The sequence below is a fragment of the Furipterus horrens genome, unplaced genomic scaffold (genome assembly GCF_987537825.1).
Source record: "Furipterus horrens unplaced genomic scaffold, mFurHor1.1.pri manual_scaffold_4, whole genome shotgun sequence".
Taxonomy (NCBI): Eukaryota; Metazoa; Chordata; class Mammalia; order Chiroptera; family Furipteridae; genus Furipterus; species Furipterus horrens.
Window position 1 is genome coordinate 46,382,661 of NW_028327174.1, and position 18,971 is coordinate 46,401,631.

Below are 18,971 nucleotides of genomic sequence, written 5' to 3' on the forward strand. Positions count from 1 at the left end.
AGAGAGGACCGAAATAAATATAATCAGAAATGAAAGAGGAGAAATCACAAACGATACTACAGAAATACAAAGGATTGTAAGAAATTATTACAAACAACTGTATCACAAGAAATTTGACAACCTAGATGAAATGGACAAATTTCTGGAGACATATAATCTTCTAAAACTGAATCAAGAAGAAGCAGAAAGCCTGAACAGACCAATAACAATTAGTGAAATTGAAGCAGTAATCAAAAAACTCCCGGCACACAAAAGCCCTGGACCAGATGGCTTTACAGATGAATTTTACAAAACATTTAGGAAAGAACTAACTCCTATCCATCTCATACTATTCCAAAAAATCCAAGAAGAGGGAAGACTGTCAAAGCCTTTCGATGAGGTCAGTATTATCCTAATTCCAAAACCAGGTCAAGACACAACAAAGAAAGAAAACTACCGGCCAATATCACTGATGAATATACATGCTAAAATCCTCAATAAAATATTGGCAAACCAGATCCAGCAACACATTGGAAAGATTATACACCACGATCTAGTGGGATTCATGCCAGGGATGCAAGGATGGTTTAATATTCACAAATCAATAAACGTAATATAGCACATAAACAAAATGAAAGACAATAACCACATGATCATGTCAATAGATGCAGAAAAAGCATTTGATAAAGTACAATACCCATTTATGATGAAAACACTCAGCAAAATGGGAATAGAGGGAGCATACCTCAACATAATAAAGGCCGTATATGAGAAACCTGAAGCCAACGTCATACTCAATGGGCAAAAACTGAGAGCATTCCCCCTGAAGTCAAGAACAAGACAAGGATGTCCATTCTCTCTACTCCTATTCAACATAGTCTTGGAAGTTCTAGCCACAGCAATCAGACAAGGAAGAGAAATAAAAGGCATCCAAATTGGAAAAGAGGAAGTAAAACTGTCATTATTTGTAGACGACATGATAGTGTACATAGAAAACCCTATAGACTCCATGAAAAAACTATGCAACCTAATAAGTAAATTTGGTAAAATAGTTGAGTACAAAGTCAATATTCAGAAATAAAAGGCATTTCTGTACACCAACAATAAAATTTCAGAGATAGAAACTAAAAACAAAATCCCATTTACCATAGTAACAAGAAAAATAAAGTATCTAGGAATAAACTTAACCAAGGAGGTAAAAGACCTGCTGTACTCAGAAAACTACATAACACTGAAGAAAAAAATAAAGGAAGATACAAATAAATGGAAGCATATACCACGTTCATGGATGGGAAGAATCAACATCATTAAAATGTCCATACTACCCAAAGCAATTTGTAGAGTCAATGAAATCCCTATTAAAATACCAATGACATATTTCACAGACCTAGAACGAATACTTCAAAAATATATATGAAACCAAAAAAGAGCCCGAATAGCCACAGCTATCTTGAGAAAGAAGAACACAGTAGGAGGAATCACAATACCTGATTTCAAACTATACTATAAGGCCACAGTAATCAAAACAGTCTGGTACTGGCATAAGATCAGACATATAGATCAATGGAACAGAATAGAGAGCCCAGAAATAAACCCAGGACTGTATGGTCAACTAATATTTGACAAAGGGAGAAGCAACATAAAATGGACTGAGAAGAGCCTCTTCAACAAATGTTGCTGGGAGAACTGAACAGGGACATGCAAAAAAAATGAAACTAGACTACCAACTTACACCACACACCAGAATAAACTCAAAATGGATCAAAGACTTAAATGTAAGCTGTGGCACCATTGAAGTCCTAGAGGAAAACAGGCAGGACAATTTCAGATATCCTGCATAACAACATTTTCACTGATATATCTCCTAAGGCAAGGGAAATAAAGGAAAGAATAAACAAATGGGACTACATCGAACTAAAGAGTTTCTGCTCAGCAAAAGAAAACATCAGCAAGATGCAAAGGGAACCAACCGTATGGGAAACTATTTTTGCCAATGATACCTCAGACAAGGGATTGATTTCCAAAATATATAAAGAACTTATATGACTCAACACCAAGAAGACAGACAACCCAATTTAAAAATGGGCAAAGGACCTGAACAAACACTTCTCCAAAGAGGACATAAAGAGGGTTCATAGACATATGAAAGAATGCTCAACATTACTAGCCATCAGAGAGATGCAAATAAAAACCACAATGAGATATCACCTCATACCAGTCAGAATGGCCATCATGAACAAGTCAATAAACAACTTGTGCTGGAGAGGATGTGGAGAAAAGGGAACCCTGGTGCACTGCTGGTGGGAATGCAGACTAGTGCAGCCACTATGGAAAATAGTATGGAATTTCTTCAAAAAACTAAAAATGGAACTGCCTTTTGAACCACAATTCCATTGCTAGAATTATGTCTGAAAAATCCTGAAACACCAATTCAAAACAACCTCTGCACCCCTATGTTCATAGCAGCACTATTTACAATAGCCAAGTGCTGGAAACAACCTAAATGCCCATCTGTAGATGAGTGGATCAAAAAACAGTGGTACATTTACAAAATGGAGTACTATGTAGCAGAAAGAAAGAAGGAACTTTACCATTTGCAACAACATGGATGGAACTAGAGAGAATTGTGCTTAGCGAAATAAACCAGGCAATGAAAGAAAAATACCTTATGCTGTCACCTATTACAGGAGACTAATGAACAACACAAACAAATGAGCAAAATTGATCCATAAGTATGTAAACAAGGAATAGGCTAACAGTGACAGAGGGGAGAGGGGAGGGAGAGAAGAGGGTTAGAAGGGGAAGGGTCTAGCCAAAGAACATGTATAAATGACCCATGGACATGGACAAATGGGTGGGGATGACTGTGGGAGAAGATGTAGGTAGGGTGCAGGGAAACAATAGGGATATAAGTGAGACAACTGTGATAGAAAAACAAGCAAACAAAATTTTTAGTGAGTGAAAAAAAGAAAATATAAAGTATGGAAATGCAATTTTAGTGAATATTAGGACAAAAATTTTCCTTCACACTGTATATTTTTCTCCCTATCTGATCCCTCCAGAATTTGGCATTCTGAAGAAGTAAGCAACGACATAAGGTTCTTTGCATGAATCTAATAAGACCAGTTGTTAATAGCGGTTTTGTTGACCAAGACTTTGACTGGAATGTCATGCCTAAAGGAGGCATATTTGGGCTCTGCTTGTTACCAAAAAGCCCTGAGGAACTAGGATTGACTTTCGAAGGTAATAAAAAAGCCCACGAGAAAAAAGGCCTGGTACCTTGGTTGGTTGTGCAGTCCATAGCAATCTTTACAGGGAAGAAATGAAGATTGCTTTCCTGAAAGATGGCTATAAGGGACCTTAAGGCACAATGAAAAACCGGAAGGATTGGAAAAGACAGGTGTTTACAGGCCAAGCTGAATGGCAGTTATGTGGCTCAGCTTCTGTGCCCCGAAGTGCAGACTGAAGGTCACCCTAAAGGTTCCTTGTGTAAGTTCCAGCAAAGCAGAACTAAAGATCATGAGTGATCATTTGCTGCTCTTGTTGTGTTTATTCAAATGAACAGGATAAATTAAAAATGGACTTCATGCAGTCCTTTTAATGACAAGGAGGATAATCTTAAGTAGAAAAATCATGATTCAAGGAAAATCACAATGCTCAGTGATAGACTATAAAGTAGTGCAGCTAACCATCTTTAAAGTTTATTTTCATTTAAAGTTTGTTTTCATTTGAAAGTTAAACTTTGTGGCATCATCAAAGATGCTTGATTTACAGGCAAGAAAAATGTCAAATGCCTTGCAACTGGATGTCTTTCCAATACAACAGTCTTACAGATTTAGAGAGTTGTTTGTGGGTTATGTTGCATAAATTAACATGTGTTTTCTGTTTTCAAAGGGCATAAGCGTATGATCTCATTACCTGAGTGATTGTCTGTACATATATGCCTCACTTAATCCTGTCTGCATCGCTGCCTCCTGAGACTCAATGGTTTGGCTGAACTAAGTGGCTGGGTTGGTGAAGCATGGGGTGGTCTGTGGGCTTCACTTTAAAACTGGTTTCTCTTTTCTATCCTAATGGCTTGGACAGAAAGGGCCCAGAGGTCTGAGAGGGGGGGAAACCTAAAACATTCCCGTTAGCCCAAACTAAGTATAGTGGGCAAAAAGGATTTGGACAGGTGTGATGTGCCTGGTACTCCTTCCTCCAAAGAAGCCCTTTTTCCCCCTAATGTGGGACATTGAAAAATTATTACCTACCTTTTTTCATCTAGTGGTTATGGATTAAATGATGTCTTTTAACCCTGTTGCTAAATCTGTTGCCCCCAGAATCCAATAAGAATGCCAGCCTATTAAACCAAGCACGCCGTGGTCTGGGGACAGCCAACTGACCTGGAGTCTGCACGATCCTCCCCCTTGTGGGAAGGCCACCCTCCCCTTCACACCTCCCACTCTTATTAAGGATTTCTAGACCCAAGGGTAGGTAGGACGATGACCATGTTCAGCTTGAAGCAGCTAGAGGAGCTCGAGACATTCGCCCATTGTCCTTTATAAGATTATAAAGGGTCTTAATTCTGAGGTTGGGGATTTTTATTTTTATTGTTCTAAAAAATTAATTAATTATTTTTTAAAAAGAAGAATATTGGAGAGGGTGAAGCCAGAGAACTTGTATGTACAACCCATGGGCATGAACTCGGGGCATGGGATTGCTGAAGGAGGAGTGGTCCTGGGCAGAGGGGAGCAAAGGGGAAAAACTGGAACTATTGTAACAATCAATAAAATATACTTAAAAGATACCTAAAATATACAGAATAAAATGATAAACATATACTACTAACACAATTATGCATCTTGTGAACCTGGCATCCATCTTCCACACCTCAGAGATAGCCACTATTCTAATTTGATGTTTATCATTCTCATGCATTTAAAAACACGTGTATTTGCATAAATACAGGGGGCAGGCATAACTAGGTTTACAGTTGTTCATATGGAAACTATATAACACAAAATTAAATAATATAAGAATAAACTCTGTTTCACATATTTACAACTGTAAATCTACTCCCCTCCCGTATATTCCTACATGATACTTGATCTTGCATATTTAAATATTTTATATAAATACTACATTACGCATGTATTTTATACATCTTGATTTTGTGTGTGTGTGTGAACATTGTTTCTGGTCTGTGGGCTGTGGTTTCTGAGATTGTTTCAGAGCTTCATCCATGTTGCTGTGTAGAGTTTTTTATTCATTTTCATGTGCTAGACTATTCCAAAGTATAAACATACCACATTTTGTTTATCAATGACCCTTTGACTGACAGTTGAATGCTTTCTAGAATTTTGTTATTACAAATAATGTTGTTGTGAATACCTTTTACATGTCTTGTGCATGTGCATGAGAATTTCTATAGATCAAAGCTGTCCAGTAGAATTTCTACAATGAAAAATATATCATCATACTATCAAATATAGTAGTTACTAGCCACAGAATGGCCATAGGGCCCTTGAAAAGTCTTCATGCAACTGAGACACTAAATTTCAATGTAACTTTATTTTAAGTTTAAATAGTCACAAATAACTAGCAGCTACTGTATTGGACAGTGCAGCCCTGCATCGTACATGGGGGAGAGTGCATGTTGGGTCCTGAAGATACACATTCTCAACTTCAGATACTGCAGAACTGCTTTCCAAAGTGGTTTGGAATTGCGTGTGATGTATAATCCCACTGCTGGCATGTATGCTCCTGTTGTCTCACATCCTCCTCAATGACTGGTGTGCTCCTACTTTTTAATTTGGCCATTTTTTTCAATAATATCATTGTGGTTTTAATATAAAGTTACTTGAGGGTACCCAAGCAAAATTTCATTCATTAGTTGTTTTAGGTTTTCTTTCTTGTGAAGTACCTATGTATATCTTCAGCATTTTTCTATTGGATACTTGGTTCTTGTCTCCTTTTTAGGAGTTTATATATATATATATATATATATATATATATATATATATATATATATACACACATATATATAAATGTGACTAATCTTTTGTATTATATATAATGCCATATGTAATCTTTTCTAGTCTGTGGCCTATCCATGTATTTCATATAGAATTTATAATTTTATAATATATGCCTTTCAATTCTATTTAAAAATATCTTGAGGTCAAAAAGCAGTCTCCTAAAATTTCTTCATAATTTTATTTTGTCTTTCATAACTCGGTCTTTAACCTATGTGGAATTGACTTGTATGAAATGATCATGCATTTTAAGTTTTTGTTCTTCCATAACCAATTTCCACAGGTCCACTTCTTCACTCTAATCACTGAAACATATCATGTATCCATATGTGCATGGAATGGTTTCTGAGGTCTTAATCTTATTATATGCATCAATCTGTCATCCATCTTGCTTATTCCTATAGATATGACTCAATTCCTATAGCTTTGTACCATTTTGATATATGGTAGAACAAATCTCCCCATCCCCAGATATAACTCTTCAAAATATTCTTGGCCTTTTACTGTTTTATGGTAGTTTAAGATCACCTTAAAAGAACTTTTTTCTTAGAACTACTGGAGAGGATTGACATTTTTATGATAGTCTTTTTATTCATTTTTTTTACTTAGTTGGATCTTTTTAAATATTAAATCCCTGTGGCCCTCAGTTCTCACCCTCAGTGTTACTATTCTAGTCCAAATCCTTATTATCTGGTCTACAATTCTGCAGTATAAATTTATCTCTTGTTTCTATACTCACCACACTCTCACCACTGCCCCAACTCACCTGTCTGTTCTCCACACTGGCAAGAATGATCCTTTTAACTGTTAATCAGATTATGTCATAGGTATGCTCAGAACTCTCTAAGGACTCCCATCTCACTAGGAATACAAACATAGATCTTTAACCATGGCCTGGGAGTGAGCACCTATAAGATTTGGTCACCAGCCACTATTCTGACCACATCTCTTGTATATCTCAGCGATCTTGGACCTGTTCACACACTGTTTTCCTCTGCTTGTAATTCTCTCCCTCCAAGTATGCAGATGGCTCATGCCTTCACTTCATTCAACTATTTGCTCCAATGTTGTTTTACCTTAGAGAGGACTTTCTGTCCACCTGTTTTAACTACATCCCTGTGCTTGTTACCATAACCCAGCTTGATTTTTATTTTTAGCATTTATCCCCACCTGAAATTGCATCTGTTTCTTCCTCCTACCCCTATCAGGATCTGAACTCCATAAGAATGCAATACGTGAATGTTTATCCTTTGTACATACTTTGTTCACTGTGGTACCCAGACACTCCTACTCTGCAGAGCTCTATGGCAGGGAAATTGGTTCATTGTGTAAGCCCTTCACACAGTGTCTAGAACAGTGCATGGTATATGCTAGGTCTTCAAAAAGTATTTGTTCAATGTGGTTTTATGTTTTCTCCATAAGGCCATGCATCTCTTTTGATAGACTTATTCCTGGATTCCTTGTATATATTTTAGAAATTTGTATGTTCTTTTTTTCTTCTATTTGTAGTTGCATTTTTATAAAAGAGAAATACTCAAAAATAAATGATATAATCTCCACTTCTAGCATATAATCACACATTTATTTATTCCAGAGTGTTATTTTAAAACATCCAACACTGGAGATTATGGAAAAGCACATTTTGAATGCAATATTTTAGTGGTGACAGTGATATATTATGCCATTTGTCATTCACAATAAAAAAGAATTTCAGAGTCTGCCAGGCAGACCATCTCTATAAACAATGATTTGATCCTAGTACAAAGACAAAAGGATTGGAAGAGCTGTCCCAGACTCCTGGCGAATACAAGGTATACAGGAAAGTGCAACTCAGATTATCCTATTGAAGTTTCCCCAAATGCTCTTATTCTTTGTCAATTTAGTTTGCTGCAGACCCAGAGCCACCAACAGCTCAAGTCATTTCTGCCATTCTGTCTGCAGGTCTATTAAGTAAGGGCAATTACTCTGCAAAAAGGTGACACTTCCTTTATGGAAGATATTGAATTCTAGGTCAGAAAACAGTGCATTGTAATGAAAGGTCAGTAAGGACACAATGAACCAACTTTACTGTAACGAACCACTGCAGAGGGCAAGCACCCAGATACCATACTGAATGAAGTGCATACAGAGCGTAAGCATTCACTTTTTGCCCTTGGGGATCATTGCGGCATGAATCTTTCTGAGCTCAGTTTTCTATTGTACCACTAACATTCTACATTTAAAAAAATAAAAAAACAAGAAGTCTTGCTCCAAAACGAAAGCTGGTCTCATCAATGTTGAGCACTTGAGCAACAAGACTGGGTCCCTGAAAGTGTTTTGTGGGACCTGCTGACCTTCAGAGGAACTCCTAACTGAGCAGCAATGTTGAATTTAATAGATGAGGCAATGCTTACTGAATTGAAGCTGATTTTTTACTCAGTGTTGTTCAACTGAATACCTCTGCTACACCAATACTCAGAATATTGATTGCTGTTATAGAGCTTTGATATACCACTGTTTATGTAAAGGCAGTTATAGGGATCTCAGCTTTGGTTGTAGATAACGAAGTCATTGGGAGGATGAAAGGAGTTTCATGGTATTGCAGTGTAATCAACAAACCCATGATTCTCTTCACCAGTGGACAGGCAAAGGAAAAAAGCAATGTGATAGTCTTGACAGAGAGATAAATGATGTTGACTACCATACATGAATTACCAAAGAATCATACTTACATATCAGTGTGCCTTTTTTTTACATAAGAAAATAAAGGAAATGTTATCAAGGCTTTCTACTAAGGGCTGCTCTTAAAAGAGCCCAGTACCCCAAATTAAATTCATGCTTCTTAATTCTCATTTTCCTATAATGTTGGCCTAATTCAAGCATGGCATTCTGCCAATTATCTCCAGAGTAAAAATAGGGTATTAACTGACTCTTTTTTCTAGAAACAAAGTTCTTAAGAAGCAATTGATTACCATTTGCCGGGGTAAACAGTAATTCTCCTGGGAACCTATTATTTATGGGATAAACCTTGAAGAAAAAAAAAATCAATTGGAACACATTTATTGCTTTAATGGTCCTTGGAAGAACATAATCTTATATTCTTCCTTCTCTTTTCTTCTCAATGTTATGAGAGTTTATTTTACATCAGCACTCTACAGAAACCAGGGTTGCTCAGAGCCCAACAAGATTTATAATGGATTGATAACATGCAATTTCCACCTTACTTCTTTCAAAAGGTGTAAAACATCTAAATGATGAATATATACAAATATATGGATGTTTCTTACTCTCCTCATAGAAGCAAAATGTGTTTTTTCAGGAAGATTTAATATGAAATTCCAAACCTACGTAAGAAAAAAGTCATGTGAAAAAGCTTCAAATTAATACCCTATTGGGGGGTATTGCTATTTACCATAGTAAATAATTGCTGATAAAAATAAACCTTATACTCTGCTGAACTTTAAATATAAAAAGGTTGCAGAAAATATCACTTATGATAAGTTTAAGGAATATAGAGAGATACTTGAATTCACACATTCAATGAATATTATACATGCCAAAGTTTTAAGACATTTATAAATGATCCTTCAGCTCAGCTGTGTTAGGTTGTTTCCATAGTAATGAGAAGGGGGAGTTAAAATCCACTTTACCATTTATGTTGTTTGTGCTGGTCATATCCTATCCATTTTCTTTAAAAAAAAAATAATTTAGTTATTTATTTGTTTGTTTGTTTATTTTTAGAGAGAGGAAAAAGGAGAAAGAGAGGGAGAGAAACATCTCTGTGTGGTTGCCTCTCATTCGCGCCCCCAACTGGGGACCTGACATGCAACCTAGTCATGTGCCCTGACAGGGAATCGAACCAGTGACACTTGGCTTGCAGGCCAGCGCTCAATCCACTGAGCCACAGCAGCGAGGGCTTCATTTTTTTTTTTTTTTAAAGAAAAATGTCTCTATGCAACTAAAATTTAATTTGATAATATTTTTATTTCCTTTCACTCCAGAGCAAAATATATAAATAGGACAATATTGGGTTAACTGCTTCTATTGGGTATCTTCCCAAGATTCTAGTGCACCAAAAATTTAACATGTAATATCACAGAGCCTCCTAAAATTGGCATCCTTTAAAATTTTATATCAAAATATAAAAGACCAATTCTTGAAGACATTCGCCCTCCCCCTCCCCTCCTATGTGTATCAGTTAGAGTCCCAGCAGGAAGCAGATGGCACACTCAAGCTGGCAAACTAAAGAGAGTTTAGCAATGGGACCATTTATAAAGATGTGACAAAAAATAAGGAAACCAACAAGAAATAGAGCAGGTACCTCCTGAGGATGAAATAGTCAGACCTGTCCCTGCCCCTAAGCCAAAAGAAGCAAATAAAAGTTATCAGAACCCAGAGAGGGTAGCTGAACAAAGGCCCACCTGTCAGGAGATGTAGCCTTCAGTAAGGTGACACAGCTAATCGTGATGGTGACACAGCTAATGATGATACTGACCTGGTGAGAAGACATCCTGTGTAATAAATATCCCAACTTTACCTCCTTCTGATATCCTGCCAGTGGTTTCCACTGGTCTAACCAAAGCAGAATCCAGAGGACAAAAGAACCCATTAATACGGTCTATATAGATCAGCCACCAGGATACAAAGCAGGGGAGAAAAGGTGACTGGAGAGGCAGAATAAAGGTATTCATCACACCCCCAACTTAGGTGTATAATTTAGTGAAAATCACCTTTCAATTTGAAAATAGCATGGTGGGAGTGTCATCAGCAGAACTAGAAAGCAACTTGTATGTTAAAGCATCTGTGGGAAAAAGGAACACATTAAACAAGACACTTGGACAAGTTATAAGGTAAGAGAAATATTTATTTACTTTTACACAAGAACGAGCTTATACTGAACAGATTCAACCAAATAATATCAAGTGCAGTAAAACAACGAAATAGGGATGACTTTTCCTGTTAGAAAATATTAAGTAATCATGCCTGTGCATTATTTTTATCATGACAATAACTTGTGTCAGGCTTCTTTTCAGAATGTTTACTGTACATAACACATTATAGCTTCTTTGCTTTGCTTCTGAAAATATAACTCATTCACTGCCTTACATTTTATTTCTTGCAGTGAGGAACCTAACTGATTCATGAAGATTTGGATCTAGAGGAAAATTTTCTGCACCAGTGAAGCTCGAGGCTTTCGAAGCTCTGATGGGTTCAGGCTGTATATCCATAGGTCAGGACGTCACGGTGTGGACTCTGCACCCGTTCTTCCACATGGTGATGTCAGACACCATGGAGGCAGAATTCTGGTCTAGTTTTGCCCCAAGAATTTTCCTCTTATAATTTTTTTCAAGCTCCACATATTTCATAATTGAAAGTTCACTCAGCTATTAACAAAGCTTCATGTAGCTGCCCACAATTCATCCATTTTAAGTTTTAACTTCTTAATTTTATTTTTTGGTCTTTTTAATGAAAGAACATTCTTTAAACAGAAATTTCCTGTGAGACAGTTAACTTCACAGTTCCTGAAGGCACTGTGGATCCACTGAGCAACAGATGTGGCCATTCTAAAAAAAAAAAAAAAAAAAGGAGGGGGGTGAGAAAATCACAGTATGAATTTTTAAGCCATTAGTAAATATTCACACTTATTGGTTGGTACTCACAAACATAACTGAATGGCTTATTTATTATTTCTGCACCATTGGAAGTTCAATGGGCCAATCACTTTTCATGTTGTACTATTGTAGACCTAATTATGTTCAGCTATTTGTAGCAAATTATAGGCTAGCTTTATTCATCCCATGGCATCCTTTTCGAACACATTTGCCCTTTTATTTATTTATTCACAAAGTAGACATTGGGTATATTGAGCCCTGGATATACTAAAGAATAAAGAACACATGGTCACTACCCTCACAGGGCAGGGCTCAGTTTTTTGAGGGGGGTGAAAACTTGTAAGTGCCAAGCTAACATACAATAAAAAATTATAAAAAGTCCTGGAAAAGACTGGCTACTTAGATTAGTTAGTGAGGGAAGACTTCTCTGTAAAAGTGATATTTAAACCAAGACTTCAGGACACGCGTGTGAAAAAGTAGACCAAACGCACATGGACTAGAAAGAATAAAGGCTGTGAAATGAAAAGAGTTCTGTATAGTTAAGAAACTGAAAGAACTCTGGATGAGTATTTTAACTGGTGAATAAAACAGTGTAGAAATAAAGTAGGAAAAACAGGCAAGGAAGGGCCAAATATGCATAATTAGTTTTTATAACAAAAATACAAAAATAATAAGAGAGGAGACCCCCCAAAACCAGAATTATCTTCTGGAGGGCAGGCCCCTTGTCGTACAGGCTTCCCCCACTAGGTGCGTGTTCTAGGAACCCATCTGTATCAGTGGCCCAGCTGGCGTTGCTGTGAGAGGCTGTGGTCGGCTTCAGTGAATTGTTTTTTTGAAGACTCCTTCAACACATTTGCCCATTTCCTGATGGGTGATTTATGAATGCACCTGTCCACACCATGCCAAGTGTCCATCAGCGTTTGACCAAAATGGCATGACTCCTGTGCCCCCCGTCCCCCTCTATTCACCTGATCTTGCCCTGAGTGACATTTTTTTGTTCCCCCAGATTAAAAAATAGTTCTCAAAGGGAAAGATTTTTGTTGACATGGAAGAGGTGGAAACACACACACACACACACAGCGGAAGCACTAAAAGGTATCAAAATTGACGAGTTCAAAAACCATTTTGGAAAAGGGGTGGGCTGGGTGTGGGGGAGTCATGGGGGATACAGTGGCACAACTGTAATAGAAAAACAGTAAATAAATAAAAAATTTAAAAACTGTTTTGAGCAGTGGAAAAAACATCTTGATAGGTGTATTGCATCAAATGGAGAGTGCTTTGAAGATGACTGAAGTTTAAACATGTAAGAATAAATACACAATTTCTTATAAATAATTTTTTAAAATCCCCCCTCATATTGTGTATCACAAAAAATAAAAATATCATAACTACTTATTTTTATTTAAAATTTTTTCAATTATAGTTTACATACAAATACTATATGTTGGTTTCAGGTGTACAATCCAGTGCTTAGACATTATATAACTTATTAGGTGATCATCTCGATAAATCTCACACCCTTCTGGCACCACCTAATTATTAGAATATTACTGACTATATTCCCTCTGCTGTACTTTAGTCCCTATGACTATTCTGTGCTTCTCAATCCCTTCGCTTTTTTCACCCAGCCTTCCTCACTCCCCTCCCCTCTGGCATCTATCAGTCTCCTCTTTGTATCTATGAGTCTGTTCCTATTTTTTTGTTTGTTTACTTTGTTCTTTAGATTCTGCATATAAGTGAAATCATATGGTCTTTCTGCATCTGATATATTTCATTTAACATAATGCCCTCTAGGCCCATCCATGTGGTTGCAGATGGTAATATTTCATTTTCTTATGTGGCCATCAACAGACAAGTGCATAAAAAAGTTGTCGTACATATACACAATAGAATCATATTTCATTTCTTTTAATTCCTTGCACACTTGCTTTCTTCAACTAGCTAACAAATAATGATGATTAATACCATTACTTCAATTGTAAGATGATAATAGCCCTCTACTACATGAGTATGTAGTGTCAGGCACTTGCCAGGCACTTTAAGTACATTAGCAACCTCACAGGATTCCCAGTAGGCTCACTATTAATAATCAAACCTTTTAGATTCAGAAACTGAAGTTTAGAAAGCTTAAATATATCCAAAATGACACAGCTAATAAATGATACAGCTAAAATTAAATTCAGGTTAGTCTGACTCTAAAACTCATCCTCTATTTGATATTTTATTGCAGTAATTGACTTTAGATCTATGAAAATGCATTATACTTTAATATGATGAAATCCAAAGTGTCTATAAGATAAAACTTAAAAAAGAAAAGATTTTGATATTTTACGCTTTGTTGAAGCATACCAAATGAGGAAAAATACAGTTTATATCCAAGATTATTCATTTAACCTAATCTGCTTCCTTTATAAGTGATTTTTAAATTTTTATTAATTTTCCATTACCATTTAGTCCCCTTAGACCCCTCTCCCCCTGTAATCACCACATCGTTGTCCATGTCCATGAGCCCTTGTTCCTTTTTGCTCAATCCCTCCACCCCCTTTCCTCTCCCCTGCTTCAGCTGTCATCCTGCTCTCTACGAGTCTGTTATTAAGCAGAGCTCTTATTCTGACAGCAAGAGAGAGTCTCAACCATCTCTTAGATGTCTGGTGGCATTATAAAGCTTTGTCATCATGCTCAGTAGCAGAGACTTTTTGACCATAACCTGGTCACATGCTCTTTCTTAATCCACTGACCCAATGAAATGAGGGTGTACCAACTGCCTGAGAGTAACGGTTCTTGAAATTGTATGGCTTTTGAGCACAAAGAGAGTTGGGGAATTTCTGGAGCCTTTTGCCACGGAGTATGTAAAACTAGCACTAGAACCATATGTGAAAGAAATCTTTTGTATGGTTGTCATGAGCATGTTTTTAGAAAGGGGCTGTATACAAGTTTTTTTTCCAAAATCTTCCAGGAAAGTTTGTCTCATTCTATATTAATATGTTTTGCTATAGGAAGATTAATACTCTACAAACCATATAATTAATACATAAAAGATATTAAGGATTCTAATAAAATATCCATTGAGGTTCTGGTTTCAGTAATGGCATAGTTGCTTATAGAAGACTAACCATCCTACAGATAACTGTAAAGTCTAGACAAAATATAAAAAACTATTTGAAGTAGTGGAGATTGACCAAAACCAGGCAGATACAGAAGGGTTTCAATCATGGAAAGAAGGGAAATGTACTGTGTGAGATTTATTTTTACTTGGCACTTTCCCTTAGGGTGCTCCCTAGACTGTGTGGCTTAGGATAACTGCAATTCAAGCAGAAAGCCATAATCTGATAGGCTTCTGCTATCAGAGAACAATTTTGGGGGCTATGTGAATAGCTGGAAATTTAAGAGGAAATGTCTAGAAAGGAGAAAGTGAGTCAGCATATAAACTTCCCTCAAACCTTTGGATTATTTGAATTGCAGAGAAGAATAAATAATCACAGCTTGAAGGTTGAAAGATCCGAGTAGAAATTTCAGGTGCTACTCACTGAGTGTAGCAGTATTTAAAATCTATGTCCTGCCAAGTTAGAAGGACTGATGAGCAAGTGAGGCTTTTTAATGAAAGCCCCCAAAAGGCCGTGATTAGGAGCAAAACAATGTCTCAAGATTAAGAGATTCAACCTCAAACAAGAGTAAACCTGGATTAGACCCACCTAAGCAGAGTCAAGCCAAGTCTCCTTAAATGCAAGGCAACTGGCCAGTGGCTTGCAACCTGCTATAACAATAGCCTTCAGAGGAATTAATAGAGTATAAGCTCTATGTCATAAATTACCCATGATCTCCAATAAACCATAACAATTATTAGATAGTGTAAAAAAAGACAGGAAAAAATGACTCCTAATCAAGAGAAAAAGTAGTGAATAGAAATGACTCAAAGGTAATCCAGATGGTGTAATTAGCAGATGAAGACTGGAAAGTATCTACTGTAAATATATTTGAAGATGCAAATAAAGATAGTTATAATTAAAATAAAAATGGTAAATCTCTTCAGAGAAATGAAACTATGAACAGAATTAAATGGAAATTTTAAAACTTTAAAGCGCAATGTCTGAAATAAAAAAAACTCTCTGGGTGGGTTTAACAGGTTAGAGGTGACAAAAGGAGTAGTCATCAAATTTGAACACAAAACAATAGAAATTATCCTATCCTTAAAACAAAGAGAAAATATTGAAATAAAAATGGAGCCCCAGTGATCTTCAGGATAGTATTTGCCATATAAAATATATGTAGTTGGAGTCCTAGGAGAATAAAAAGGAGAAAATGTGGCAGACAAAAGTTTTGAAGAAACAATGACCAGATTTTTCTCACATTTGGAGAAAGAATATCAATTTAGATACTGAAAAAGTCCAGAAAAAACCAAAGAGAATAAAGACCAAACAAACAAACAAACAAACAAAATCACACCTAAGTGGACCATAGTCAGAATTCTAAAATCCAAAGACAGAGAGAAAGTTGTGAAAGGAGATAGAGGCAAAAGAAAGAAGCATTGCATATTGGCAAAAAAATACAAGTGACAGCTGAAGGCTCATTGGAAAACATACATGGAGACTAGAAGACAATAGAGTATCACCTTTAAAGTGTTGGGAACAAACCGTCAATCCTGAAGTCTAAACTTAGATAAATATCTTCAAAAATAAAACCATTTTTAGATAAGTGTAAGTTGAATTTATCACCTGTATCTGTAATTTGAAAAATGTTAAAGAACACTATTCAAGCTAAAGGGAAATGACATCAGATGGAGAAGAAATTAAAAGCACCAGAAATGGTAAATGTGTGAATAAAATATAGCAAAATTTCCCCCTTAATTTCACTAAATGATATTTGATTGTTTAAAGCAAAAATCCTAACATGGAATTTTATAGTTTACAGTGTACATAATTGTAAGCCTACAAGGATCAAATTATAATATCACAAAGTTCTTATATTTTATATGAAGTAGTATAATATTAAATCTTATTATATTGTAATAAATTAATAATATAATTCCTAGACCAACAACTAAAATAATAACATAGTTAAAGTTAAAAAACCAAAAGAACAATTAAAATAGAATTATATAAAATGTAAATAAAAAGAAGGGAGGAATGGGTGAATAGCAGTATAAAACATAGATGGGACACATAGAAAACAAATGACAAAATAGTAGCCCTAAACCCACCAATGTAAAAAATAACATTAAATGTAAATATACGAGCCCTAACTCAGTGGGCTGGGTGTTGTCCTGTAAACCAAAAATTTGCTGGTTCAATTCCTGGCCAGGGTACATGCCTGGGTTGTGGGCCAAGTCCCTGGTTGGGGAGCAAGAGGTAACCAATAGTTATTCTTACATGATGATGTTTCTCCCCCCACTCCCTTCCCCTTCTCTAGAAATAAATAAAACCTTATAAATATAAATAGACTAAACACTTAAATCAGAAGAATGAGATTGTCACACTGAATAAAAAATAAGAATTAATTCTATTACACATCATTTATAAAATGCACTTAAAATTATAGTTCGGTTGAAAATGGATAGAGCAAAACAATATATCAGATGAAATTGAGTTCAAGTCTAAAACCCTTGTTAGAACTAGAGCCATTACACAATAATAAAATAGTCAACTCACCAGAAAACATAAAAGACTACATACTGTGTGATTCCATTTATATGAAATTTAGAACTAGGCACAATAAATCTATTATAATGAAATCAAATTGAGGTTTCTTATGGGAAGTAAGAATTGCCTGGAAGGGAACACAGAGGTACTTGACAGAGTCTGGAAATATTCTATACTTTGATTTATTAAACTCATCAAATTATATATGTAGTAATTGTGCATTTTGCTATAATGAATATTACCTTGATAAAAACTAAAATAAAATGTGATCTACTAAAACTTAGTCTGAATAAAGAGAGTAACCACCTACTGTCATAACTAATTATAAAGACTACTTATTTTTACATAACAACATAGTAAGTTTCCTTAACATCCTGTTATTTCTGACTGTATTTATTATTAAAGAGGTCATTGTCACTGTTATCATGCTAAACTCTAATGTTCAATATTAGAAGACAGATCCAGTGCCCTTTTAATTTTCAGTAATATATTTATATATACTATATATACAAGGTCTGTCCAGAAAGTATCCAGCCACACAATATGAAAAATAGACATTTATTGAAGAAGATACAAGAAATATTGTACCCAGGACAATGACGCCTCAGTCCCCTTCAAAGTAGGCACCTTGGGACCTCAAACAGTTCTCCCAACAGCCATCAGCTGCCCCATCATATTTTCATGAATCTCATTGAGGGTCTGAAATCTCTTCTCTTTCAAAGGTGATTTTAGTTTTGGGAAAAGCCAGAAGTCACACGGCACCAAATCTGGGTTGTAGAGGGGCTGAGTCACCTGGGTGATCTGATGTTTACCAAAAATCTCTGCACCAGATGTAACCCATGAGTGGGTACGTTGTCATGATGAAGCTGTCAACCACTGGTTGCCATAGCTGTGGCCATTTTCATCATATTGCATTTCTCAACCAGCCAAGAAGACTGAGGTCATGTTTGGCTGGAGGGGTGTACTCATGATGGACAACACATTCTCAATCAAAACACACAGTTAACATGGTCTTAATCTTGCTGAGGACTTTGCTGTACTGTCTTCAGGTGTGGAGAACCAGGCAACTTCCATTGGGACAACTGGGCCTTCGTTTCTGGATCATAGCCATAGACCCATGGTTCATCTCCGGCTTTGACCTTCTTGAGGAAATCTGTTTCATTGGTAGCTGTTTGAATCAAGTCATTAGCAACTACAGCACAATGTACCTTCTGCTCTGGTAGCAGAAGTTGCAGAACAAATTTTGCCTGACACATTTCACGCCAAGATCCTTAGTCAATATCTCAGACACAATGGTTTTTGGAATCCCCAGATCAGCTTATAGTTCTTGCACTGTCAGTTGCTGATCTTTGTTGATTACAGTCTATACATGTTCAACATTCTCAGGTGTTCTGTTTGTTGCAGGCCTTCCAGAACATGGATCACTTTCAACGGATTCTTGACCATCTTTGAAGTGTTAGTGCCATACCTGTATTTGTGCTGCACTCATTGCATCATCCCTGAAGCCTTCTGAATCATCCAAATAATTTCCATGGAGGAATGTTTAAGCTTAATTAAAAATTTGATGCAGATTCGTTGCTCTACTTGCTCCGTCATTTTCAATGTGACAGCCACACAGTATACATGCTCACTCAATGGCATATACCACACATATTGGCTAGTACAATGAAGTCATCATTATTCATGCATGTGCATTCTAGTCCAGTCTCCTTGGCTGCCAGGTTACATAGATGTTGCACAAACTGTTC

General features: G+C 36.3%; 1 protein-coding gene across 2 annotated transcripts in view; it reads right to left on the bottom strand.

Moving 5' to 3' along the window:
• Nucleotides 1–10,818: 10,818 nt before the first annotated feature.
• The window catches only part of NELL2 (neural EGFL like 2), a 286,177-nt gene continuing 278,024 nt past the window's right edge, over nt 10,819–18,971 (bottom strand). For both annotated transcript variants that reach the window (XM_090273037.1, XM_090273036.1), the window contains exon 21: nt 10,819–11,539. In XM_090273037.1, the coding sequence (XP_090129163.1) occupies nt 11,489–11,539 (51 nt within the window). In that variant the 3' untranslated portion in view covers nt 10,819–11,488. The remainder of the gene's footprint in view (nt 11,540–18,971) is intronic.